The sequence below is a fragment of the Lathamus discolor genome, chromosome 11 (genome assembly GCF_037157495.1).
Source record: "Lathamus discolor isolate bLatDis1 chromosome 11, bLatDis1.hap1, whole genome shotgun sequence".
Classification (NCBI taxonomy): Eukaryota; Metazoa; Chordata; class Aves; order Psittaciformes; family Psittacidae; genus Lathamus; species Lathamus discolor.
The window spans coordinates 4,872,058-4,896,484 of record NC_088894.1 but is presented as its reverse complement, the minus strand read 5'-3'; the positions used below and the strand labels follow the sequence as shown (position 1 = coordinate 4,896,484).

The 24,427-nt window shown below is 53.2% G+C and overlaps 3 protein-coding genes across 5 annotated transcripts in view; 2 read left to right on the top strand and 1 right to left on the bottom strand.

The window, feature by feature from the left end:
* The first annotated feature begins 798 nt into the window (after positions 1-798).
* Positions 799-12,886, top strand: PABPC1L (poly(A) binding protein cytoplasmic 1 like). Of its 3 annotated transcripts, none has more exons than XM_065691650.1 (16): positions 799-867; positions 2,039-2,250; positions 2,995-3,188; positions 3,594-3,709; positions 4,436-4,575; positions 5,155-5,249; positions 5,522-5,659; positions 6,157-6,252; positions 7,109-7,375; positions 7,907-7,997; positions 8,242-8,370; positions 9,621-9,760; positions 10,065-10,158; positions 10,971-11,101; positions 11,858-11,946; positions 12,527-12,886. In XM_065691650.1, the coding sequence occupies exons 2-15, from the start codon at positions 2,058-2,060 to the stop codon at positions 11,939-11,941; spliced, it is 1,908 nt and encodes a 635-aa protein (XP_065547722.1). In that variant the 5' UTR covers positions 799-867; positions 2,039-2,057; the 3' UTR covers positions 11,942-11,946; positions 12,527-12,886. The 3 variants fall into 3 exon arrangements, with proteins under 3 accessions (XP_065547722.1, XP_065547724.1, XP_065547723.1); XM_065691651.1 differs by lacking the exon at positions 799-867 and adding an exon at positions 952-1,357; XM_065691652.1 differs by lacking the exons at positions 7,907-7,997; positions 8,242-8,370; positions 9,621-9,760; ... (2 more) ...; positions 11,858-11,946; positions 12,527-12,886 and having other exon boundaries at positions 7,167-7,276.
* Positions 12,887-15,510: 2,624 nt separating this feature from the next.
* Positions 15,511-19,793, bottom strand: TOMM34 (translocase of outer mitochondrial membrane 34). Its single transcript, XM_065691401.1, has 7 exons — positions 19,511-19,793; positions 19,334-19,433; positions 19,015-19,167; positions 18,229-18,389; positions 17,822-17,966; positions 17,091-17,217; positions 15,511-16,571 (listed from the first exon to the last, which is right to left on the bottom strand). The coding sequence occupies exons 1-7, from the start codon at positions 19,776-19,778 to the stop codon at positions 16,473-16,475; spliced, it is 1,053 nt and encodes a 350-aa protein (XP_065547473.1). The 5' UTR covers positions 19,779-19,793; the 3' UTR covers positions 15,511-16,472.
* STK4 (serine/threonine kinase 4) overlaps positions 19,686-24,427 on the top strand; it is a 46,504-nt gene continuing 41,762 nt past the window's right edge. Inside the window, exons 1-3 of the mRNA XM_065691400.1 lie at positions 19,686-19,808; positions 22,355-22,435; positions 23,273-23,401. Coding sequence (XP_065547472.1) covers positions 19,777-19,808; positions 22,355-22,435; positions 23,273-23,401 — 242 coding nt within the window. The 5' untranslated portion in view covers positions 19,686-19,776. The remainder of the gene's footprint in view (positions 19,809-22,354; positions 22,436-23,272; positions 23,402-24,427) is intronic.

Genomic DNA, 24,427 nt, shown 5'->3' with positions numbered 1-24,427 from the left:
CATGGAGGTGCTGGTGACAGGGACCCAGCACAGCCCTGCAAACACTGGGGGAGCTGCTGGTGACACTGCCCTGCCTGCCCTGGGCCTTGTCCCCTCAGCAAGCTGTTTAATGGCAAATCATCACCTCCCCTACACGTGCAGCACAGCTGCGGTGCGATCTCGGTGCATGAAGGCAACCATGCAGCGCTCAGTCGCCCAGACCCGAAGTGGTGGCAGAGGGTGGGTTACAGATCCCGTGGGCCCCCGCTGGATGTCGAGGGAGCCTCCACAGAGTCACAGAATCAGCCAGGTTGGGAAAGACCTTTAAGGTCACCAAGTCCAACCACTGCCCAGGGCTGCCAGGACCTGCGGGCTTTGGCAGTGCATAAAGCCCAGCGGTGATGGGTTGGTACCGAGCTGCTGGCATCCTCCCGGCTCCTGCGTGGCTTTCTTAACATCAGGGCATCACCCACCGGAGCCTGCGGGCGGTTTCCCCAGAGCGGGCGGGTGGGACACGCACCCGCACTCGCTGTCAGCGTTCAGGGGCAAACCACGGCACCGGCACCCTCCCGTTTATCCCAAACGACACGAGCAGCGCAGGCGGCCCCGGCGGCCATTTGCAGACCGGGGCAGACACCGCCGCTGGCTCCGCGGACACCCGGCTGCCCGAAACCACCCGGCCCGACCCGACCCGACCCGACCCGACCCGGCCCGGCCCCCGGGGCGCTGCCCGCGCAGCTCGGGGCGGGGCGGGACGGGGCGGGGATGGGCGGGGGGTCCGGCCCGCCCCCGGGGCCGCGGCTGGAAGAGGCGGGCGGTGGGGGCAGGCACAGCCGGGGCGGTGCTGAGCTGCGAGCCGGGCTGAGCCCAGTCTGCGGAGCGCTCGGCGTGAGTGCGGGGCTCCCGGCTCGGGCGGTGCCTGCCGGGGCCGGGTCTCCGGTGGAGAGGGGCAGGGCAGGGCCGGGCAGGGCAGGGCAGGGCCGGGCCGGGCAGGGCAGGCTGCTCGCTCCTCGCTCCGCTGCGGCTCTGCCCGCCGCGGGCTGTTCGTGCTCAGCCCTTTCCCTGCAGGGGCTCGGCAGCCGCGGGTCCCGCACCGCTGCTGGGCGGCCCCGCCTGCCCTCGGCGCTCTGCCCCTCTGCTCCCCTTCCCTTTCCTCTGTGCTCGGCTCTGCGGGCTGGGGGAGCCTCGGGGGTCCCGTCGCGGCTCCCGAGGGGCTGGGTCAGCTCCCGGAGCTGGGGCGCGGCTCTCGGTGTCCTGCCCGCGGTGGTCACCGGTGTGGACTGGGGAACTGCTTAACGCAGCTCTGTTACGGGTGTGCGTTGGTTTGGGGCATCCGTAGGGTACCTTGATTGGTGTCTTGGGCCTTTTGAGCTTAAAGGTAAGAGCCCCAAAAGTGGGCTTGAAGCTTTTAGGGCAGAAGCTGCGTTTCTGTTCCCCGAGGCAGCACCTTGGGGGGCTCAAGCAGCGACTGTCATCTTCACGCACAGCCTTGTACCCAACCAAAACCAGCGAGAGACTGAGCGTCGATTTTCCTGCTTTGGGGACCTCATCATCAAGCTGAGAAATCGGGAAGGGCTGGCTAAAAACCCGTGTTTGCCTTGCTGGAGGTGCTGGGAGCATTGGTGGCAGCAGGGTGGGCTGCTCCTGGGCAGCCCTGCAGCAGAGCGAACCGGTGCTCCCTCCCTCTCCTCCTGCGGGAGGAGTTAAAGCGGAATTCTCTGGTGGAGAAGGGCTCTTTCCCTTCCGAGGAGTTAAACTGCGATTTATTTCTCTTGGGGTTTGAGTGGGGAAAGGAGCAAATGGGGGGCTGTGGTGTGTGGTGTCCCCCCAAGCCAGGTGTGTGAGGGCTGTGATGTACGCATCAGCACAGCTCAGCTTTTACCCCAACAGCAAAGTGTCCCTTAAAAACTGGGGAACTGCAGCATCCTTGAGACGTTCCTGGCCCTACTGATGGGAAGGGCATGGACTGCATTGCTGTGGTGGGGCCAGCCCTGGTGTGGGTCTGTGGCTGCTGCGTGCAGTGTGCGCCCTGCAGCCTCGGGTCTGTGTTCCTCCACAGCGGAGCTTTGTGGTTCACCATGAACGCCAGCGGCCCTGGCTACCCCTTAGCCTCTCTCTATGTGGGAGACCTGCACCCGGATGTGACCGAAGCCATGCTCTATGAGAAGTTCTCACCTGCTGGGCCCATCATGTCCATCCGAGTCTGCCGGGACGTCGCCACGCGCCGATCGCTGGGCTATGCCTACATCAACTTCCATCAGCCTGTGGATGGTACGATCCCAATAACACAGTCACGATCCCAGTAAGGCAGCCCCAAGGAGCTGCCCAGCAGCAGGGGTTTGGGGTGTGCAAGAGATGGCAGTGGGAAAGGGAGGAGCAGCTGTCTGAATGGCTGTACCCATCAGCTGTTGGGGCTTGCACTGATGCATCTGCTGATGGTTCAGTTTTGGTTGTAACTAATCCCAGTCTGCCCTCAGCTGGTGAGCCATCCCACTCCCATCTCTGCTTAGGGACTGGGAGAGGATGCAGCAACCAGGCTTTGGGCTTGTGGGTTGATGAGGGTGACTTGCAGGAGCTGCCTCCCTCCGTGAGCTGGTTCTTGGTGTGAACCAAGGCTCCTCTCCTGGCAGGCATCACAGTGATACAGAGCTGTAACCAAAAGGTGTTTCATGCAGGGGATGGGCAGGTGGTGGGTTAGTTGTCCTGGGGACCAAAATCTGTACTGGGAAAATGACATCTGCCAGACTGTAGCGAGCAATGCCATGGGTGATCCCATGGGACCGGACATGCTTTGGAGATTAAAATAACAGTTAAAAAGGAAGGAGTGATGTGGCTGGAGGGGAGGAGAACAGCCCCTGCCTGGCCCTGCTGCCCTGGGAGGCAGAGCCTGGCCCATTCAGGTTAATGGGCCCTTCTCCAACAGTATTATCCCTGCTTCCTATGCCCATGTCGGCTGCTGTGGGATGTGAAGGGGATCTGTCTCTATTACCCTCTTCTCCCTCCTGTATTTGCCAGCTGAGCGGGCCCTGGACACCATGAACTTCGACGTGATCAAAGGCCGTCCCATCCGCATCATGTGGTCCCAGCGGGACCCCAGGCTCAGGAAGTCAGGGGTTGGAAACATCTTCATCAAGAACCTGGACGACTCCATTGATAACAAAGCCCTGTACGACACGTTCTCTGCCTTCGGAAACATCCTGTCATGCAAGGTACGCGCACCCATGGGCGCTGCAGGAAGGGCTTGCTGCAGAGCTGCCCCGAGGTCTCAGCAGTGTGCTCGAGCCAGCTAAAGTCACTTTCTTGTCTTGCTTCCCACAAAGTCTCCTCTGAATTCCCACCTGCTTTGAAGCCAAAAGGCACTGCTGTGTTTCCTCTGGAAACAGGAGCTTTTCCTTCTGTCCCTTCTTCTTCCCAGTCCCTGCACAGATACCTTTGTGTTCTATCTGAACCGTGTGCCTCGATGGCGCTGGGGTCTTGGTGAGCCGCAAGGAATGGGCTGTCGGGGAGGGCAAATGCCCCTGGGAGACGAGGGTGGGTTTTGCTGTGTCTTACTTGTGCAGACATGCAGAAAACCAGTGTCTGTCTCTTGCCTCCACCTCGCCCGGTGTCTGTAGGTGGTTTGTGACGAAAACGGATCCCGTGGCTATGGCTTTGTTCACTTCGAGACTCACGAGGCAGCAACTCGGGCCATTGAGACCATGAATGGGATGTTGCTCAATGACCGGAAGGTGTAAGTGCTGGAGAGGAGGGTGTCCCCTCGGCTCTGCTTCTCGCTTGCCTTGGTGCATGCTCAGGAGCTGCCTGCTCCTGCTGCTCTCTGCTTTCCTGTCCTGTCCCCGCTGGGCACAGCAGCTCCAGGGCAGTGAGTCACTTGTGGTCAGTGCCGGTGGAAGTGCGACAGTGGTTTGGAGCCTTTCCTGCTGCTGGGGAAGGACTCCAGCCCTGGGCTGTGTTTTATCGCTGAGCAGTGCAGAGCGCCCACAAAGCAGGGCTGGTCCTCAGTTGTTGACTGCCACCATCAGATAATCTGGGCAGGAAGAGGTTTTGTTGTTCATCAGCTCTCTATTAATGTTGCATTACCTTGTTCTCTACATCCCTGTTTTTGCAGAGACCAGCAGCTTCCCAAAGGGCTTGGGGATACTTGGGAGTAGGAGAGTTGGCACTTGGTGGCATCCTTTGTGGGAGTTTTGGGGTGACATCCCCAGCGCGGGGCTGTGCCCTGTGTTACTGCTCTCCCGGTTTCAGTAGTGCCAAGTGGGGTTTAGACAGGGAAGCACTGGAGTGGGTTGTGCTGAAGTTGCTGGATGTGCAACACATGGTGGGTTTAGGGGTGAGCAAAGCACGGCCTGAGGTGATGGGGTCTCTCTTGGCCTGTCCCAAGATAGAAGTGCCTGCATCCATCTTCCCTCCACAGGGAACGGGGAGGGCTTCAGGCTCCTTTCCTTGCTTCCTTTAGGTTTGTTGGCAATTTCAAATCCCGCAAAGAGCGCGAGGCGGAGTTTGGGGCTAAAGCGATGGAGTTCACCAACGTCTACATCAAAAACTTTGGGGATGACATGGATGATAACAGGCTGCGGGAAATATTCTCCAAGTTCGGTGAGCAGGGCTCTTGAAGAAAGCATCCTCACAGCTGATGGAGTTGTGGCAATTGCAAAGAGAGTGGGGGGCAGTGCTTGAAAGACCGAGCCCCTTCTCTCAGCATCTGACTTGCCTAAACACCACCTCACTGAAGGACACAGTGGCTTAAATCACTGGGACATTACATGGGTTTTCCTGCTGTGATGGAGGAAAACTTGTATTGGGTTCTCTCCTGGAAAAAAAAAAATACAAGTTTTTTTTTTACTTTCTTGGGTAACAAAAGTGAGTTTGCTTGTTTATTAGGTTTTTAAATTGTCCTGAAGCCGCTGTGCTGTCTGGCTATGGGAGCCCTGGGAATGAGAGATGCTGGGTCTGGATTTAAGGCAAAAAAAGCTTTTCAGTTTAGTCCATTACTGGAGAATGCCTCTTGTGACAGCGCTTAGTGCTGTGCCAACCCATGGATCCCGCTGTATCTCCTCCCACTTGGCTCCTCCGTGCTACCTTGACTGTCCAGTCTCCTCACTGCACTGGCATCTCTTGGTGCTGCACCCCTTTGGTGGGCACCCTTCAGACGGGCGCTTTCCTTCCCTATTGCAGGAAAGACGCTAAGTGTCAAAGTCATGATGGACAGCACCGGCCGCTCAAAGGGCTTTGGATTTGTCAACTTCGAGAAGCATGAAGAAGCCCAGAAGGCAAGAGGCTCCTCACTGCCTGCCTTAGACATGAGCTTGTTGCCTGCCAATGTCTCTCCCCAGGGAAAGGGCCCTCACTGGCTTCACGCTTGCCTGGGTGCTGCACAGCCAGGGCTGGCTGGATGGGCAGGGTGGGTGGAGGGGAGCAGAGCTGCTGCCCTGGCCCAGGGAGGGCTCTGCTCCCGGTGGGGCTGGCCTGGGGCGCTGGGTGAAGGGTAGAGCCGTGGCTGTTGGCCTCGCACTGTGCTCAGAGCCCTTCCCTCCGCTGGCAGGCGGTGGCTGACATGAACGGGAAGGAGATCAACGGGCGCATGGTGTACGTGGGCCGAGCGCAGAAGCGGCTGGAGCGGCAGAGCGAGCTGAAGAGGAAATTCGAGCAGATCAAGCAGGAGCGAGTGAGCAGGTACCAGGTAAGGGGAGAGCGGGATGCTCCGTCCTGCGGGCCTGCACCAGCAACAGGCGCTGGGCATCCAGAAGCATCCTTGGCTTGGGCACAGCACAGGGCTCTCCAGGGCAGACCAGCGTGCTGGGTCCTTTCTGCAGTTAACGACCTGTGCAGGGGTCCAGTCACTGCCTCGTAATGTAGTATTGGAAGTAGTACTGGGAAAGAGGGGAGAGATCTAAACCCCAGGTGATGCTGGCAGCGAGCAAATGGGTCTGCTCTTTTCCAGGGACTAAAATATTAGTCTGGAAACAAGGCAGCTTCCTGAGGTCTTGGGGCAGCTGCATAGCCATGGTCTGGGTGCCTCTTTACTCGGGGTATCTCACCTATGAATGGAGCACATGTGTGGTTCTGACTCCTCCTGTTAGTCCCATCCTCTGGCTGAGCTGCTGGTGAAACAAGCTTCCAGCTTGAAAAGCTGCCATAAACATCGTGAGCCTAAGGTGCTTTCTTGCCTGTTTGCAGGGGGTCAACCTGTATGTGAAGAACCTGGATGATGGGATAGATGACGAGAGGCTGAGGAAGGAGTTCTCTCCATATGGCACCATCACCAGTGCCAAGGTGTGGGACTGGGGCAGCTGCTGGGGCTCATGGGGTGCTCTCAGCCCTTGGGAATGGATTGGGATTGTTATCCTGTTGAGTTACGGATCCCTGCTGATGGCTTGTGTCCCGAGCCAAGTGTGAAGCCGTGCCCCTTGTGCCCCACGCTGTCCCGCGAGCTTGTTGATGCAGCAAACGTTCTGTAGCTTTGCTGAGTTTCCCCAGCCCTGGTGAGGTTCAGGGTGTGGGACCTTAAAGCCACATCATTCTGGATGCTGCACAGCTGCTCTGGGGTTTGGGACCGATGTGACACTGCTGCAAAAGGGAATGACCCACAAGCCACCTCTCTCTGAGGAGAGCAGGGTGACAGGCTGGTGGCTCGTCTACTGGAGAGCCATAAAAGTGGCAGTCTTGCCACCAAGACTGGGGTCTGCCTTCTCCTGAAGGCTGTGCCCATGGGTGCAGAGGGATGCTTTGGCTTTAAGGTCAGCTACCTGCAGCCTGCCGGCTGCCAGGAACAGTGTCCCACTGAACCCAAACCGTGCTGGCTCCTGCAGCATTAAGCACTGGAGCATTGCTGACCCATGGGTCCTGTGGGGCTGGAGCACAGACGCTCTGGAAGATCAGAAGCTGCAGGTCTCTGGCTGGCCCGGACTCTGCCGCCTTCACTTCCCAGACCTGATGCTTTTCCCAAGAAAATCTCCCCCATTCCCCAGAGAATCCTCTCTGTGCAGCCCCAACCATCCCACCCTGCACTCGGGGGCTGCAATCGGGTGCCTGTAGCTGGCAGGTCCCATGTCCCCCCCTGAGTGTGCTGTGCTTCGCGGATGCTGCAGCGATGTGTGCACTTAGCTGTCTTGTTCTAATCTGATTTTAGGTGATGACAGAGGGTGGCCACAGCAAAGGGTTTGGCTTTGTATGTTTTTCCTCCCCAGAAGAGGCTACCAAGGCCGTGACAGAAATGAACGGGCGGATTGTCAGCACTAAGCCTCTCTACGTTGCACTCGCTCAAAGGAAAGAGGAGCGGAAAGCGATCCTCACCAACCAGTACATGCAGAGATTAGCCACCATGAGGGCCCTGCCTGGCCCTCTCCTGGGCTCCTTCCACCCCCCGCCAGGGTACTTCTTGCCCCCTATTCCTCCGGTGAGTCCCTTATCCTGGATGGCAGCATCACACAGGGACCAGGATTTGCCCTGGGCTGGAGGAGGGAGGTGGCAGTCGGGCTGAGGAGCATCTCCTGGGTTGTGCAGACTGGCGTATGGGGTTGGTGGGGTCAGCAGCAGGGTTCTCCGTAAGCAGTGGGGCTTGCCAAAATGCTGTTGGGATGCAGGTGCCCCAGGCAATGGAGTGCAGGTTTAATAGCTACTGACTGCTCCTCAGAGGAGGGAACCAGGGAGGAGTTTGGTGGGAGGGTGTGAGCATGGAGAACAGGGCTGCTGGTGAAATGAGGGGAGGCAGAAGGGTTCCAGAGGTGCCAGAGCTTGTGAGGAGGAGACAAGTGGAGCTGCTGGAGGACACAAGGCAGCAGGGCTGGAGGCTGGTCTTTTAAGTGCCCTGGTGCACTGCAGAGCCTGGGTTTGGCTTGCGGGCCATGCGGCCGCAGCTGGGATGCTCTGGGTTAGACGTGGCTCAGCTCGGCTCCCAAGTCACCTTGGATAATGTGTTCTTTCCCAGCCACAACCCAGAGCTACTTTCTACGGCTCCAGCCCAGTTGTCCCGGTCCGTCCTGGCACTCGCTGGAGTGCGCAGCCCTCCCGGCCTCCCCGTGAGTCAGGCTCTTGGGATGGGCACCGGGGGTCTCTAAATGCAGCACAAAGTGTGTATCCACGGGGGGCTGCTGCCTGGAGAAGTACACAAGGGTTTGGTGCAGGGGTCACGGTGATGGGCACTAAGGGAGAAGACACTAGGCTGACCCCAGAGGTGAGGTGCTCCTGAGCTTCTCCCCCGCTGCAGTCACACATCCATCCATGCCTTATGCTGCCTTTGTTAATCACGCTCCATCTCTACAGCCACGTATCCTGCAGCTACTCCCATCCTGAGGGCTGCCGTGCAGCCCCGGCGCCTGCTCTCCAACATCAGCACCGTGAGACAGGCGTCCACCCAAGTGCCCCGTGTGCCCCCCCAGGTGCAGAGAGTGGGTAAGTGAGGGAAGGACCCAGCTTGGACATCCTCCTTGGCAAGGGAGCTTGTTGTGAGCTTGGGTCTGCCTCCCGGCATGGATTGGTTTGTGGGAGTGCTCGTGGAGGAGCCTGGATGGTGCCTGTGGATGTGGTGGGACTGGAGCAGCGCCTGTAGTGAATAAGTGTGTAACTCTGGGGAAGGCTGTGGTCTTTCAGGTAATGGGATGGGTCTCCAATATGTACATTGGTGTTGTTGGCTGCTGCTCACCGAGTACGTTCAGTGAAGATGATGGTGATGCAGACAAGGCACCCTAGGCTGGGTGCTCAGACTGAGGTGGAGGTTGGGACCTCTAGGGCAGAAGCAGAGGTTCTTGCAGGCTGCTGCCAAGGCCAAGCCTCCAGTAAAACACATTCACCTTAGAGCTGTTTGGAGCTGTGGCCTGAGAACCAGGCCCTGCTGGTATGCCCAGTGCTTGGTTGTGCTGTCCCGGCGTCCCCTCCACTGCGCCAGCATCGCACGGCTGTGCTCCTGCAGGGCTGGGGATGTGACCCAGAGCACTCCTCGCCCCAAGAGTGCTGCAACCCTGTGTCCGCCTTTGTGTGAGTGAGGAAGAGGAGGATGCTCGCCAGGGCTTGCAGTGTTAGCCCCCTTTGGGGCTCCTCTGTGGACAGGCTTTGAGGGGAGGTTTGAGTAGTGCGGAGTGGAAGCTGCTTGCCTGATGGGTGGGTGAAGGTCTGATGTCCCCCAAAACATAGAACTGCCTGGTGGGGCAGCATCTCCTGCAGCCCCAGCTTTGTGTGGTTTAGCCCAAGTCATCTCTGGCATTGGGTGTCTTACAGATGAACGGAGTGGGTGGCTGAGGACTGTCCTTGGCTTGCCCCCTCCCTTTGTCCTTGTCCCTCCTTTCTCTGCCCTCCCTTCTCTGCAAGGGGGTGACCCAGGGGCAGGGACAGGCGCTCTTGCTGCCAACCCGCCTCGTGCTGTCCCTGTCCTCTGGCTGCTGATGCAGAGGGGTGTTTCTGGAGCCGAGGCAACGAGGTGTGGGTGCCTTTGCCAGTCCTCTGCCCTCTGTGCGATCAGAGCAGCCTGGGCTGGGTGGCCGTGCCCTGCCTGTCCTGGAGAACCTGCCTTTCATCTGGAGGCTGCTTGGAGCCCAGGAGGGGGGTTTTTCGAGCCCTCTGCCTGAGTGCGCTGCCCTGGTGGCTTCAGCCTCCTCGGGCACAGGCGTGTGTTTAACAGGCTCCTCCTCACTAATGTTCTATTGCAGCCAACATCGGGACGCAGACGGTCAGCACTCGGGTGCCCTTGTCGCCCACCCTGCCGCGGGGCACCCCGCAGTACAAGTACTCCTCAGCCGTCAGGAACATCCAGCCCATGGGGCACATGTCGCCTGTGGTGGCCCCGCAGGTAACCACAACGTGCATCAGCCCTGGTCCTGCTCCTGCTGACCCCAGGCAGCCCCATGGCCCTGTCTATGCCTGTGGGAGGGATCCTTCCCAGGGAGCTGCTGGGGTAACTGGGGCTGTGGATGCAGTAGCCACACTGCTGTGATGCCTGGCTTCAGCTTGCCTGGAAGCTGGTGTTTGGATGCAAACAGGCAATGCCAGAGTCTGCATCAGCATCTCGGAAGGGTGAAATACCCTTCCTGCAAGCGAGGTAGCTCACGCATCCCTTCCAGCCTTTGATTGCTGCTGTTCTGTGTCTTCTCCAGGTGGGAGAACCTGCTGTGCACATCCAGGGCCAGGAGCCCCTGACAGCATCCATGCTTGCAGCAGCCCCTCCTCAGGAGCAGAAGCAAATGATAGGTGGGTGTCACGGTTGCTGTGCTGGAGTAGGCTCAGCTGTGAGGCTGTGGGTGCATGTGAGGGCATGTGGACTTGGATGCACCAGGGAAAGCGTAGCTGCTAGGAGAAGCTGTGGAACTGTGTGGGATTGCTCTGAGATGCTGCTTAAAGAAAAACATAAACTAAACATTAATGAGTTCAGGCTCTGTTAAAGGGTGTGGAAGCAGCAAACTCAGTCCTTGTCTGTATTAGCTGCCTGGCAGTCAGTGCCTGAAGCTCTGCAGGAGAAGCAGGGCTCCGAGCTGCCAGGGCATTGGTGATTTGAGCCCCGAGCCATCCTGCATCACTGCTGCAGGACACTGATGAACAGGAACAGCTCGGTGGCTGTAGGGGTTAGGGGTCAGCTCCGCTATACGGCTGGTGGGCTCTGGGAGCTGTCTGGCATCCCAGTGGTGGAACAGACTGGGCTATGATGTTGGAGGGGTCTCGCAGCTTGTGCTTGCCCTGCTCGGCCTGGGAAGAAACTGCTCCTGCAGAGGCAGGTCCCTTCGCATGCACGCTGGTGGGCAGCACGGGCAGCGTTCACCATTCCACTGCCCTGCTCCTATGGCAGTGCCTGCTGCTGCCTGGCTTCATCCAGCTGCTTCCCTGCCTGCAAACACTGTGGCTGTGAGATGCTGAAATTTGCTTGTGAGCAGTGATTTTTCCATCGCCATCCTTGTATCCCTTTTCAGTTAAAGGGACAGAAGTGGGAGGGCAGGAGGGCTTGCGCTGGGTTTGGAAATGCTGGAGTTCTAGAACAGCACTGATGTCCTCCCTGCTGTTTGGAGCAGGGGAGCGCCTCTACCCTCTGATCCATGCCATGCATCCCACGCTGGCTGGCAAGATCACTGGGATGCTGCTGGAGATAGACAATTCTGAGCTGCTGCTGCTCCTGGAATCACCCGACTCCCTGCACTCCAAGGTAAGGAGGCATCAAACACATCACCTCCCAAAGGGCTAACTCCCTGCTGCGGCAAGGAAAGGTGATCGTGGCCCACAGGAAGAGTGGGAAGAGAAGTAGCTGCTGGTTTGGGGGGGTCAAGTGAAAAATGAGCAGGAAGGGCTCTGGGTTGATCGTTCTGCACCCAGTGCCTGAACCTCTGCCCCCCTTCAGAAAGAGGAGAAGCTCAGAGCAGCTCCTTAAAAGCAGCAGAGGGAAGTGCTGGGAAGTGAGAGAGGGGGGAAAAGCAGGGCAGGTGCTCCCTTGAAGGAGATGGGGATGTGCTCTTTCCTGAGAATAGAACCCAGACAAGCGCTGCCTGCCTGCAGCGTCTTCAGCTTCCTCCTTAATCCTGGTGAACATTCCTCTTTGGTTCCCATCAAAACTGTTGCAATGAATTGGCTGCGTCTCCACTTTGCTCCCGGGATGCAGGGCTCGCTTTCATCCTTCCATTGATGATTTTTAAAGGAGCCTGGGCTCCTTCAGTTTTGCCTATGGAGAACTCAGATTTCTCTCTGGCCAAATTCTGACTCCTATAGAAAAGGTGAGATGCCCCAGCATTGCCCTAGGGAAGACACAGAAGAGGTCTTTGGGCTGATCAGTCTCCTGCCGAAGTAGCAGGCTTGGATTTTATCGTTCTTATTGAAGTCCTTTATGAGGACCTGGAATTTCCTGGGAAGCGCCACTCCTACACTGGAGCAACTCAACTCCCTCCCCTCTTGTGCTCTCTGTTGTAAGATTGAGGAGGCGGTCGCTGTTCTCCAGGCACACCAGGCCACAGAGAGCTCGCACAAGGGCAGCGCTGGGTTGTACCTGCAGTAACCCAGGTAGGTGCGGGACCTGCCACTGGTGTGCGCAGGGGCTCTGGTTTCTGCCTCTGGAACTGGGCATTGGGTTTCTTGTCCAAACCAGGTAAGGCTTGATGAGCATCTTGAGTATCTTTGTAATACCCCATTTCTTCAGTTGCAGCCTTCATTTTCCAGACTTAATCATACTGCAGAGGCATGGTTCTGTGGGGGGTTGTTTTCTATATTGATGAGAGCAATGTCTGTGCAACCAGGAAGGGAAGATAGGAAAAGACCTATCTGTAGCTCTAGTGGGGACCAGCGCAATCTTTCCTGGGACTTCCCAGTGTTTTATTTTTTGCAGACCCTTATCAGTCGATACCCTACACGTATTAGTGGTGCTGTGTGGGCTTCATCAGGAGAGCTGCCCCTGCTGTTGAGGCTGGGACAGACACATCAACAAGCAATTCAGACTCATGCACTCCTTTGAATAGAATATTTCTTGCCTTGTGATCTCAAGGAAACCCTGTGTTAACCCAAGTGCAGCTGAGTTTCATCTTGTCTGAATGAAAGCTTCCCAGCAGTTGAAAATTGCATGTGTGGGTTCCTCTGTTTCTTCTAGACTTCAACAGAGCCCTGAGAACGTTGCCTTTGAAGAACAGCAGCAGCAACCCCACCGTGCCTTTGGAATCGTGCCTGTACAGTGACTCTGGCTTGTCTTCAATGCCCCATCCTGTTTCCTGTGTGTGTTGTAAACCTTGCCAATTGCTTCCTCCTGCACCTATAAAGAAATTACCCCTGTTAATTCTCTTGTTTCCCCTGAAAGCACATAGCAAACTGTAGTGTGGAACCCAGCCTGGTTCAGTTGCCCAGGAAATGACAAGTGATGGTGAATCATCATTTTAGTGAATTTATTGGGTTCAGTAGTTTTATTTGTTCTTGTAGCTGGCACTAATAAAGAATTGATGCTTTCACCCCTCAACACATGGGTTAGTTTCCTTTGCAGAAAGACAGTAAGTACTTTTTCTCTGTTTCATGCAGGTGGAGGGAAGGACTGGAGTCAGGCTGCTGTCATTAGTGTTTGAAGCTTGTGATGCTGGTGGGGCAGCAGTCCTGAGAGCTGATCAGAGGGCATGTATAGGATTAAGTGAATGAATATCCAACCAACAGGGTCTCCTTGTCCTTTGTGACTCTAGGAGCATGGCCTTAAGCAAATTTCATAAAACCTACATGGGTTTTATCCTTTCTAAATAGCTGGTTTTAACTTCCTTTAAAAGGCATCATCTTCCTGTGGTTTTCCTTTTGTAATGGACCCTGTATGCCTGCAGGAGTACTAGCACCAAGCATCTTCTGCTGGTCACCACACCATGTGTGTGTCTGGTACATGGGACCCAGCTTCTGAGGTACTGTGGAGTAGCTGTAAATCAAAAGCTGCTTCTCCTCTGTGTGTTCCTGACCAGTGGTTTCAAGGAGTTACTGATGGGACTGAAAACCTTCAAACCTGCATCATCCCATTGGGATGCTCCCTGCTTGCAGCTGGGACCCATTATTACTGTGTTCTGCTCCCTGGGCCTCTCCCAGAGCATGTTGCTGTCATCACCCTGGCCTTTATGTTCTGCTCCTCCTATTTAAGAAAGGAATTTCAGTCCCTAGATGCTTTGTGGTGCTTGAGACTGGCGATGCATTGTCCTTATTTGACTGCTTCCTTGAGCTGACAGAAGCGCACATCCATCAGCACCACCCACCTTGTGTGCTGGTGTTGCCGTCTCAATCTTCCTTCTGTGCTGTATCATACTCTCAGCTCAACCCGCTGCTGAGTCATCCCTCCTACCTCTTGTTTTCCTTCCAGCGTTTTAATAGAGTCGCTTACACATTTCTTCCTGCACAGCGTCTGCTCGGCTGGGGCTCTGCCCTGCAGCTTTTCATCGTCCCTTTTCTTGCCTTTATTTTGTCAGTTCTTCTTCTGACCTCCATATTTATTTTCCACATAGTGGACACCTCAGCCTTAACTGTGCATTATTTAGATATCTCCTTCTCAGTGAGATGCTTATAAAGGACTTGAATCCACTTAATCTACAAGACCTTCGTTGGTTATTTGTCCCAAAGTGTAACTGGCTGGAAGCTTTCATGCTTTATCCCTAAAGGAAAATAAATATTTTCATGGGTGTAAAGCACATAAGGAGCTGGAGGGGAACTGTACAGGTACAGTCTACTATTGACTAGCTTGTCTGCAACCTTTGTTCAAGTGTAATAGGGAAGTTCAGATGTACTGGGGACACAGCCATCACTGCTAGATGGCTTGGCTGGAGAAGACTGCTGTGAATCCAGAGGGAATGTAGAGGATGGGACTAAGGAACATGGGGACATCAGACTAGCTTAAGAAAAGATGTGAACAAGGACCAGGGGCTTTAAAAGGTTTCTCAGAAAAGGTGCAGCTGTAGCTTGGGTCCCCATGTGTACTGGACAACTGGTTTGCAGAGTGGTTTCCTACCTGAACTCCTCAGGGAAGCCTGAGGCTTTAGAAGCTGAGGCAGGAGCAGCAATGCAAATGTGAATCTGGAGGTTCCAGTCTGGAACAGCTGCTGTGGCTTTTGCAAGGGGTGGATGAAGGCTTGCCTCTGTGATAAACACTCACTGGCTGCCCATGTGGACAGCGCTACTGTTGTGTGCCTGAGAAGTGTCCTGCATGGACAGCAGCACTGTTGCTGGAACAGAAGGGGAGATAGCAGCAGAACTGACTCTGAACTTTGAGAGCAAGACTCACTGCTTCATGTTTGTCTACTTGAGGGCATTTGGGGGGAAAGTCTTAGAGATAAGGTACAAAAAAGCAGTGCTGTTGCTTAGAGGTGTTGTCACAAACGGCTAAACAGTGCAGGTATCTGCCACTCCAGATAACTGCAGGGCTGTTAAAATGATGGTGGTTTGCTAAATTAAGCCAATCTTCCTGCTGTGTTCTGTGACCTTCCTCTGCTTATCTGTGTACCTCTGTCCTCTGCTTCCCCACCCTGAAATCAACCAGTCAATCACACTTACTTGCTACGAGCTCAGGCAAGCACTGGTTGCATGGGAGCTGCAGTGCTTACAAGTGGGAATGGGGGAAATGGCAGGTCTGTGCCCCTCAGTGAGTTGTTTTAAGCCCTAGCCTGTTCCAGCTGATGGAGTACAGCCCTGGGACCTACAAAAAGCTACTTAACATCAGGCTAAGGTAAGAAGTTTTTGTCTTTAATGGCATTAGAGGGATTGCCTGCTTCCTAAATTCACTTCAGTGGGGTACCTGCCTGAAACATTGGCTCCTGGGAGAAGCAAGGTGGGAAACAAAGGTATCTGAACCGTGATTTAAGAGCTAGCTTCTGGCTCCTGGTCTGTACTGTAAGTTGGCTCAGCTCTAGTGTTGTCCAGCATCTTGACTTGGTATTTAAAGCCCTCTATCCATGCACAGTGTATAAGGCTGAGCAATTGTTAGAAGCCTTCATGGACTGTCACTGACATAGCCAAGGCACTACACAGCAGTGACTGAAGCCCTCTGACAAAAGTTGGGGGGACAGTATGAAGTGGTTAAAATGTTCCAGTTCCCCTATACCATCAGTCACATAACAAACACAGCTCTAAAGTGAAAATAAACATGGCTTTAATGAGAAACAGTTTTAATGGTTTACAGGATAGCTCCAACTATCTCTTCACCTACCATTTCAAGTCAGTGCCATCAATACCAGAGAAGCAGAAGAGCACAAAAAGTATAAACATGCATTGAAGTAATAAGCCAGGCCTCACTGGGCTGTTACTGCATATCCCCCTCCCTGTAACACCATGTAGCAACTGCTCCAAAAGGCACAGAGGAGCTAGAGTGGTTTAAAAAAACCAACCCAAAACACAAGAAACCAACCCAAAATAACAACTGTAAAATTCCCAAGCACCCATAATCTTAAGAAGTAGTGCACAGTGTAACAAGGCAGGCTTCACTTGCTGCTATCTCCTTAAATGTGCACAATAATTAAAAGAAAGTTGCTACTGTAAACACTGCCCCGCCACACTAAGCAGCAGAAACTCAGCTGAGGGCCAGCAGGCATCAACTGGGACAGAGAACAAGCTTGGCCCTATGCAAGTAACTGTGCCTGTTACAAGAATGGTGCTTGGTGCTAGGGCGACTGCAGCAGTTCCTGCAGCAACCTCATTTAAGTAGTAGCAGCACAAATGCAGCAAAACTGTTACCTGAATAAGGACAAATAAAATCTCTGCAGCTCTTCAGAAAGAGAACAGCCACTTCACATGCATCTTAGCTAACATGGAAAAGAGACCCTGAGGCTGATGGTTACAGGGAAGTTAACCTATATGCCTCTGAGGGAGGGGCATTAAAACTGAATGATCTTAGAACCAGATAATAAAGAGTTTGATAGAGATTGTGTGTCTTAACATTCATTGTGCTGGCACAGAACTCGTTACATCTCAGCAGCAGTGGATGATGGATTTCAGTACTGATCCTGATTAAGACTGGTCCCTGTAACAACACCAGAAGGGAAAAAGCTTTCTTCTGTGGTGGAAAACAAAGCTTTCCTCGTTGCTTGGTTACCCTAGGCTCTGTTCAGTTCCTGCAGTAATCTCAGTGCAGCTGTGTTCTTTGGTTCAGTTTTCAACAAGCTCTTGATATCTGCAATACTTGATTTGTAATCCTAGAAGGAGAATATTTTTGAAGTGTTAATGTATTAAAAATTCAGTCCAAGGAATTACTACCCCGCAACAGAGGCAAACGCAACACAACTAAGCCTGTGACTCTCTCTCTGTAATTGCTTAAGCACTGGCATCGGTGTAGCTGTTCTAAAACATGTTCAAACTAGGGCTGAGAAGACAATTTTGTCACTCAAGTGGATTCTAAGTCCAACATGAATACAATATGTCATCCAGTACTGCCTATAGAATCTCTCAGCAGACATGAAGAGATAAAACTCTACAGAACATGTAGCTGCTTTCAGCATCTCTAGAAGCAGGACCTGATGCTGAGAAACTCACGAGAGACAAATAGCAAACAGTGATATGAAAGAAAATCCCCCCTCAGCCAGTACAGGTCTCAGCTATCTGATAGCAGACAGTGTCTAGCACAGAAACAAGTTCTAAAGGGCATCTCTGGTTCTGATCATGCATGAAGAGGCTTTTAATCCTAGCCTAGAAGTGTTCAAAACCTCCTGACTTACCTCCAGTTCTTTCAGTGCCTGAGCACGTCTGTAGAGCGCCTTAACATTTTTAGGATCTAATCTCAAAGCTTCTGTGCAGTCCTCTACTGCCTCCTTGTATTGCTTCAGAGTCAGGTAACAGAGTGCTCTGCAATACACATATCTGGTTAGAGACCTCTGGCTAGAAGCAGCATCTGCTGCTGCAACACATAGCAGATGTCAGCCTACCCCACTGCAGCACAAAGCTGGACTCCAAAACTGTTATGTCATCTTATTCCTTGAGCTCAAGTTTCAGTTAAATGCAGGAAAAAAAAAAAAAGGAGTTTTTCAGTCTGGAAAATAAAGAGGATTTTCAGAGCAACCCGCTCTAAAACTAAGAACCTGTATTTCAGTATGCAGGTTCCTGTCTACACTAGCCAGATGTGCTCTGCTTGCAGCAATTGCCTTAGAAGTACTTTAAGTACAGCAGTCTGCAATTTGTGGCTCATGGGGCAGCAGACACTACTCAAAATACCGCCGTCCTGGCAGACTAGCATTAAAGGGAGAAATCCCTAAGCATCTCCAAGGGTTTTTGTAGTACCTGATCATAGAACATTACAGAAACTACAGGGAAGACTGCACTTGGGGTGAACATGCATAGTGCTTTTGTTTTATTCATTTGTCTGGGAGCAAGCCAGCTCTGTTGCAAGTACCATGATGGCTTTTATAAGGGCCAAGAGCAATGAGCTCTTGGGCAATGAGCTGGGTAGTACCTGTTGGTGTAAGTTGCACATTCCTGGTTGAGCTTTAAACTCTCACTGTACTTCTCAACTGCTTTCTTATGGTTTCCTTTCTTTACAAGTTCATTTCCTTCTTCCTTCAGAGTTCGAGCTCTCTCTGTGTTAGCAGCAGCCTTGTCTGGAAACAGCATGAAAGAACACAGAATGCCGTAAAATGGGCAAGAGCAGCGCAGCCTCCTAAAAAGCAAATATCCCCATACCAGCGAGACACAGAAACATCAAAGAATTCAGTATCAACAGAAAAGTCTGTGGCAGAACCAGGCCGATTTCTCCAGGCCTCAACCCCAGCTGCAGGCACACCAAGCCGGTGTGGCAGCACTCTTGTTCATCACCCTCCTGAACCGCAGGGCTGTCTGCCCTGCCCAAGGGCACACTCTCACCTGGTTCTCTTTGTGGTGCAGTTGCAGGAGGAGTGTTTGCCCCAGGGGCTCCGGCAGAAGGAGCGCTCCACCTCGTCTGGGCAGAAATGGGGACTGTGGGGATTGGTGGGAGCTTCTGGCGCCAGTTCACACCATCCTTCTCCAGGAGGGCTTTAGTCATCCTGCAAGTGAGAGCTGGCAGTCACCCATCTGCTGGCAGGGTAGGTCATGCAGTAGCCAGTCCCTTTTTAACCTGGCTCATGTATCAAGAACAGCATCTCTCCAGTAATCCCTTTACACGTGCATCTAAACTAAGTTCCTTCTACAGCCAGGATGTTAATGAAAGGACCTTTGTACCATCAGGGCTAAAAATATCATAGGGCAAGACTGTTAGTGCTCAGGCAGGCGAGAGATGTGTGTGTCACTCCTCAGTCTGGCAAGTGATGAAGTAAAGCAGACAGGTCCAGGCAGAGAAAAGGATAACAACAGCCTGTAACCCCCGTCAGCACAGGGAGGCTTAAAGGACAGGGAGCTGGAACATGCAGATGATTAAACCAGGCACTGAGCAAAGCAGAAACAACCCCATGGAATTAATTCCCAGCCCTCCACCAGAGTCTTGAAAGGAGCTTAGGGCACTACCAGACAAATGGAGCACAGCCAGGCCCTGCATGAAGCATCAGAAGCCTTCATTGCTTCATCCGTGTGCTTGGGACCCACCTTGCTCCTGACGCAGTGGCAGAAGCAGGGCATGGCTCACCGAGCTGCCGCGTTCCCAAGCCTTTCGGTGCTGCCTGCAGAGAGCCTTACCTGTTGACACCATCGTGCGCTGCCTGCACGGAGCAGTCCACCTGCAGCACCGTCTTGTAGTCTACGTAGGCCTGCGGGTACCTCTCCAGAGCCTCGTACGCCGCTGCCCGCCTGAGGAGGGGCTTGATCCCGAAGGGAACCAGGTCGAGAGCTCTGCGGCACAGGGGAGAGAGCGGCCGGGACGGCGTCAGCCCGGGCGGTGCGGGAGCCCCGGCACGATGCGCCCGCCCAGGCCGGCGGCGCTCCCCGCCGCCCTCCCCATCGGTGGGGAAGCAAGCGAACGAGCCCCGGCCCCGCTGCGGGCCCCACCGGCGCTCACCTATCGCAGTCGGCGACGCAGAGGCTGCAGGCGCCGTCCTTGAGGTGGCAGGCGGCGCGGTTGGCGAGCAGCACGCTCCGCTCCTCGGCGGCGGCCTCCCCTGCGCCGGGGCACAAGCAAGAGAGCTGTTGAGCCGAGGTCCGCCCGCTGCCCGCCCCCGCCCGGCCCGTGCCGTACCTGCGGCCTCCAGCAGCTCCAGCGCACGGGTGTAAAGCTCTGCGGCCGGCCCGTACTGCCCGCGCCGGAACTCCTCATTGCCGGCCCGGCGCAGGTCGCTGGGCGATGCCGCCATCGCGCTGCTGCCCGCGCCGGGCCGGGACCGCCCCTCTCTGCCAGGGCGGGCCGGGCGCTCCCCGCTGGCTTCCGGCGGCGGGCGGAAGCGGCGGTACCATGGAGGGGTGAGGCGGGGACCGGCCGGAGGAGCGACCGCCGCCCGCAGCGCCATGGAGGCGGTGCAGCTGCGGAACCCGCGCCGGTGAGCGGCGGGGTTACCCCCGCGGGGGCCGGGGGTGCCGCGCTGCCGTCGGCCCCGGGCCGGAGCGGTGTTGGTGCGGGGCCTGACGCCAGCGGGAGCGGGGCGGCCGGGCTGGGCTCCTGCCGCACCGGCCCCGAGCTGGCGGGAGGCGGCCGGGGCAGCGCCGGGGCTGTCGGCGTCGGTCGCTTCGCCCCGGGGCAGCGCCGGTCGGTCCGTGCTGGGACAGCGCTGAGCCCAGGTGCTGGGGAAATGGCTTAAAGGGAGGCAGCGGGGAGGACGCTGCGCCCGGCGGCTGCGGAAGCTCCCGCCGGTTAACGTGGTTGTGCCGAGGGCGCGCTGCTGCAGCGGCTGAGCCCGCGGTTGCTTACTTTTCCTGCTCTTTGGGCGAGCTTAGCTCGGGTTTGTCACCGTGCCGGTGCCCGTGCTGAGCCCAGTCTCGCCAGCAAGGAGCGGACCCGGCTCACTGAGGGGTTTTGGGGCGATCTCTGTATGAAGCCGTGAGCCCCGTATCTCGGGAGGCCGGGCTGCAGCGGAGCAGGGCTGCAGGGGAAATCTGGAGTCAGCGGCAGTGTGGATGAGCGTCGGTCTGTCAGAATGCTATCGGTGGCTTGCAGCTGGGTCCCGGGGAGCGCTTTGGGTAGCGAACAAAGGAAGCTGCTGGCTCCTGCCAGCTGTGACAGTCTTCTTTTGTTAAACAAGCCAGCAGCGTGTCTTCTATTAAAGAATAACGTGGGTTTAGTCTCTAATTGCTTAGGCCGGTGTTTAACTGGAAGGTGATTCGGGTTAGATCTGGATAACGGCTTAGGCGAGATGGGGGTTGTGTTGCTGTTCTATCCGTGTTGTATAAACACGCCGTGGAGAGGCAGAGCGTGGCTTTGACAGCAGCGGGTGCGCGACACGACCTGGCAGTGCAGAGTCAATGTGCTCCTGCACTACAGCAGAAGTGATGCAGTCTGATGCAAGCAAAAGTTGTCCGGTTGTTGTGTTTGGCTTGTGAAAAGCCTTTTCTTGTTCGGTTTAATCGGATGTGGACCTCATCTTCGTGTCATTAAAGAGGATTTGTCCCTTGCATCACTGCTTTTTGGGCTCCTTGGAAGTGGTGGCTTGTGTGGTCACTGATGCGTGCAGGTTTTTTCCCTTTCTTCCTCTTCCCTGCCCTTTCTCCTTCCACGTTCTCACAAGGACAAGTAACGCTCTGTTGGTTAATGCTTATCTTTGCAGGGAAGCTAGTGACTGCTTCAGTATTTCACCACTTCCTGAGTCTGCTTCTTTATGTTTCCTTTGCTTCAGGAAGCCATTGTATATACTCCATGCGTGAGCTGCACCTCCTGTATGGCTTTTGTATGTAAACATAATAGCCAGGGGTCAGTGAGTGGTTTCTCATTCTGTTTAAGAAACTGGGGAGAAAATATATTTAGTTTGAAAATTCGCATGTCCTGTGGTGGAGTTGTGATCTTTAAAGCAGTAAGAGCTTTCAGTAGTTATTTGCAGTTGCAGGCGACCATGCATGTTTCAAGTGCTGCTTGCTGTGAGACCAGTAAGTTCTGAAAACTGTGAGAATAATGAGTTTGTGTTTCAGAAACTTGTAAAACTTGGTTTGGGCTATTCGGAGGGGTTTTTTTAGGTGTTTTTTGTGTTGTTTTGTTGTTGTTTCAGACTTTTAGTTGTGTGAAAACCAACAAGAGCCCCATTTGTGGGCTCTTGTTTGACAGTAAAATACTTTGTTTTCAGCTTATTTTTTTTCCTATGTAGTCCTTAGCTGTTTCAGGAGGTGTCTTGATGAACAGCTCTTGGTGTGGTAGGGGTAGTGTGAAACAAATGTGGTTGATTCTTGTTGCTTTGTGGATGGAATCTCTCTGAAAGTTGTACTGGAGACCAGTGGGGCTGAGTGAAGGATCACATAGCATCCCTTCTCTAGGAAGTATTTCAGCTGACTCTTGTTATTAATACATTTAAGAGGGATGGACCAAGCAGCATAAAGATCCTGAAAGATCAGTTTCCTTTTCTTCTTGTTCCTGTTACAACTTTCCTAGTATATGTCCAGGCTCACAAATTTAAGATCTGAACTTCTGGTATTAAAAATGTACAGGCGAGATGAGTATTGCATCCTTCCTTCTAAGAAATGTATCTCACACATACTCCAAATGCATTAGGGAAGATGATGTTGCCTTTTGCGTGGCCCTTAGTACGTATCCTTCTGTTCAAGACTTTGAACTTCAGCAGGTGTGTCCAATAGCTGCAAGACTCTGCAGTGCTGTGCTGGGATTTGACCACCGGCATATAGATCCTGAGAGGTGTTTCCACCAAGGACTGTGATTTGTGTGCCAGATCGAATCCTGTTCTCTGTAATTCCCAGTCCTCTTTTGCTATTTGATGCTAATAACATTCAGTCTCCTGGTCGGGTGAAATAAACTTAACTTCATAATCTATTTACTTCTTGCTAAGCCTTACATATGTTTAAGTGGTGCTGTTTATTCTTCTGTTTCAACAAAGCCCAAACTGCTGTACAGTTAAATGTAGTAATTTCCTTATTCTTTCATATGCAGGCAGCTGAAGAAGTTGGATGAAGACAGTTTAACCAAACAACCTGAAGAAGTATTTGATGTATTAGAGAAGCTTGGAGAAGGGTACGTGCTCTATTCCGTGTGCGCAGTGTATGTTTCTCTAAGAACAGATTAGTGTAGTGGGTATGTGTTCAGTGGTCTCTGATTTTTCACTTTTGTCATGATGCTGTTAGTGCAAAGGTATGGACTAACATAGCAACAGTGCTTGGTTAGTAACAAAATAAAGAATTTGTTTCCCCAAAATACGATATCTTAATCCAAACAGTGGCTTACAGCTCAGCGGTAGGGAGTTAAAGCACTGTTGAAAGATGCTAATTTGGAGTTGATAGGACTCTGTGGGAGCTCAGGAGGTTTTGTAGTTCATCCCTGGTACCTCCTGTGGAAGCCGCACAAAGTGGAAATTAACTTCTGTTGCTTGGTAAGGCAGAGCAGCGTGGGAACACTCAGCGAGTGACATGTTTGCTGCCTTAAGCAATTCAGTTGAACAAAACCTGAGTTGTAAATCTGCCCGGATGCTGGAAGAAGCTGGAAATAAGACAGATAATATCTGACAAGAACAAGCAAACCTCTGTGACCAAAGCTGTAGTTGTTACTGATGCCCAGCTGGTACTGTATGCTGGAAAAAGAGAGAGTCTGGTTGGTTGGATTTGTGTAGATTTCTAAATTTTCCAAAGCTACAGGCAATGTGATGGTGGTTGGCTCTTTTCTGACCATCTCAATGTGCTGCGATTTGCTTCTATTAGGTTTAGAAGCTAGTGGACTGATTATGTACATTAAAAGCTCAACATACTCTCAGCAGAAGGACAGTTAATTTTTCACCTGATGGCTGCATTTGCAAAAAGCATTTGCATTTTTAAAATGCTAATGTATTCAGTGTTTGTTTAATATTTTGTTTCATAGTTCCTATGGCAGCGTGTTCAAAGCTATTCATAAAGAAACGGGTCAAATCGTTGCAATTAAACAAGTTCCTGTGGAATCTGACCTGCAAGAGATCATAAAGGAAATATCCATAATGCAGCAATGTGACAGGTAAATGTGTACTGCAAAACCCATTATCGTATGCAAAGAAAATGGCATTTAATCAAATAAAAGCCATGATGTTGCCTTAAATGTTTTTTAAAAGGCTGGACTTTTACGATCGAGTTACCTCGTATCAACTGAGTCATGTTAACTGACCATTTGGGTAGTGTTAATCCCAGCACAGGTAAGACAACAAAAATATAGCTTGCACTAAAAGAGCATTAAGCTGAGTTGAATAACCTTGCACTTGCTGCCAGCAGAGAGCTGAGCATGTGAGCGGTTACTGCAGTTCTCCCCATGTGCTATCACTTGTTGAGCATTGGTAACTTGATGGTGTGCTAGAGCAGCAGTTCCCGTGTCCAGGGGGGTAATGACTTCTAAAAATGCTTCAGTGCGGACATAGAAAACTGTTAGAAGAGGTGTTTTTAGTTGGCTTATTTAAGGGGCACGTGGACGAGAGCCACTAACGCATGACTGCTCTTGCATGTGCATAATCAATGTGCTGTCACCTGCCTGGGTGGCAGAAGTGTCCTTCATGGCCGTTTTCTGCCTGTGCAGGTTCTAGCACAGTACAAGCTGTCTGCTGATGTGAGCATCCCCAGAATAACTTGCTGGCAGCTCTGTGGGCTGATGGTTGGCTCTTTGGGTTGTCTTTGCATGTTTCTTATGGCAAAAGATGTTGTAATAACTTAATGAAGAGCTCAAGGGTGTGGAAGACCTCCTCTCAAAGTGTGTCTAAGGCTTAGTTTAAATACACTATTTTCTTCTGGTATTGTGAATCTGGCTTTAAGAAACACTGCCTTTGGACATCAGGCACGGCAAGACATTTAAAATAAGTTGCATTAGCACTATAAAACTATGAGCCCAGTCACTCAGTCTTAACTGTGCTTCACTCTCACTATCTTTAAATGAAGGTGACCGGTGGCAGACAAAAAATGTAACTTGAAAACAATTTCTGTGTGAAAAATCTTACTGTGTAACTTGGAAATCATTACTAGGAGTCTCTTTCTTGAAAGAAATTAAATATTAACATTG

Coding starts and splice junctions, on each gene's coding strand:
- PABPC1L (XM_065691650.1), top strand. CDS start 2,058: ATGAACGCCAGCGGCCCTGGCTACCCCTTAGCCTCTCTCTATGTGGGA. Junction 4,576..5,154: donor GGAAATATTCTCCAAGTTCG/GTGAGCAGGGCT, acceptor TCCCTATTGCAG/GAAAGACGCTAAGTGTCAAA. Junction 10,159..10,970: donor GGAGCAGAAGCAAATGATAG/GTGGGTGTCACG, acceptor TGTTTGGAGCAG/GGGAGCGCCTCTACCCTCTG.
- TOMM34 (XM_065691401.1), bottom strand. CDS start 19,778: ATGGCGCTGCGGGCGGCGGTCGCTCCTCCGGCCGGTCCCCGCCTCACC. Junction 19,434..19,510: donor GGAGCTGCTGGAGGCCGCAG/GTACGGCACGGG, acceptor GCCCCGGCGCAG/GGGAGGCCGCCGCCGAGGAG. Junction 17,218..17,821: donor TGTGCAACTTACACCAACAG/GTACTACCCAGC, acceptor TGTGTATTGCAG/AGCACTCTGTTACCTGACTC.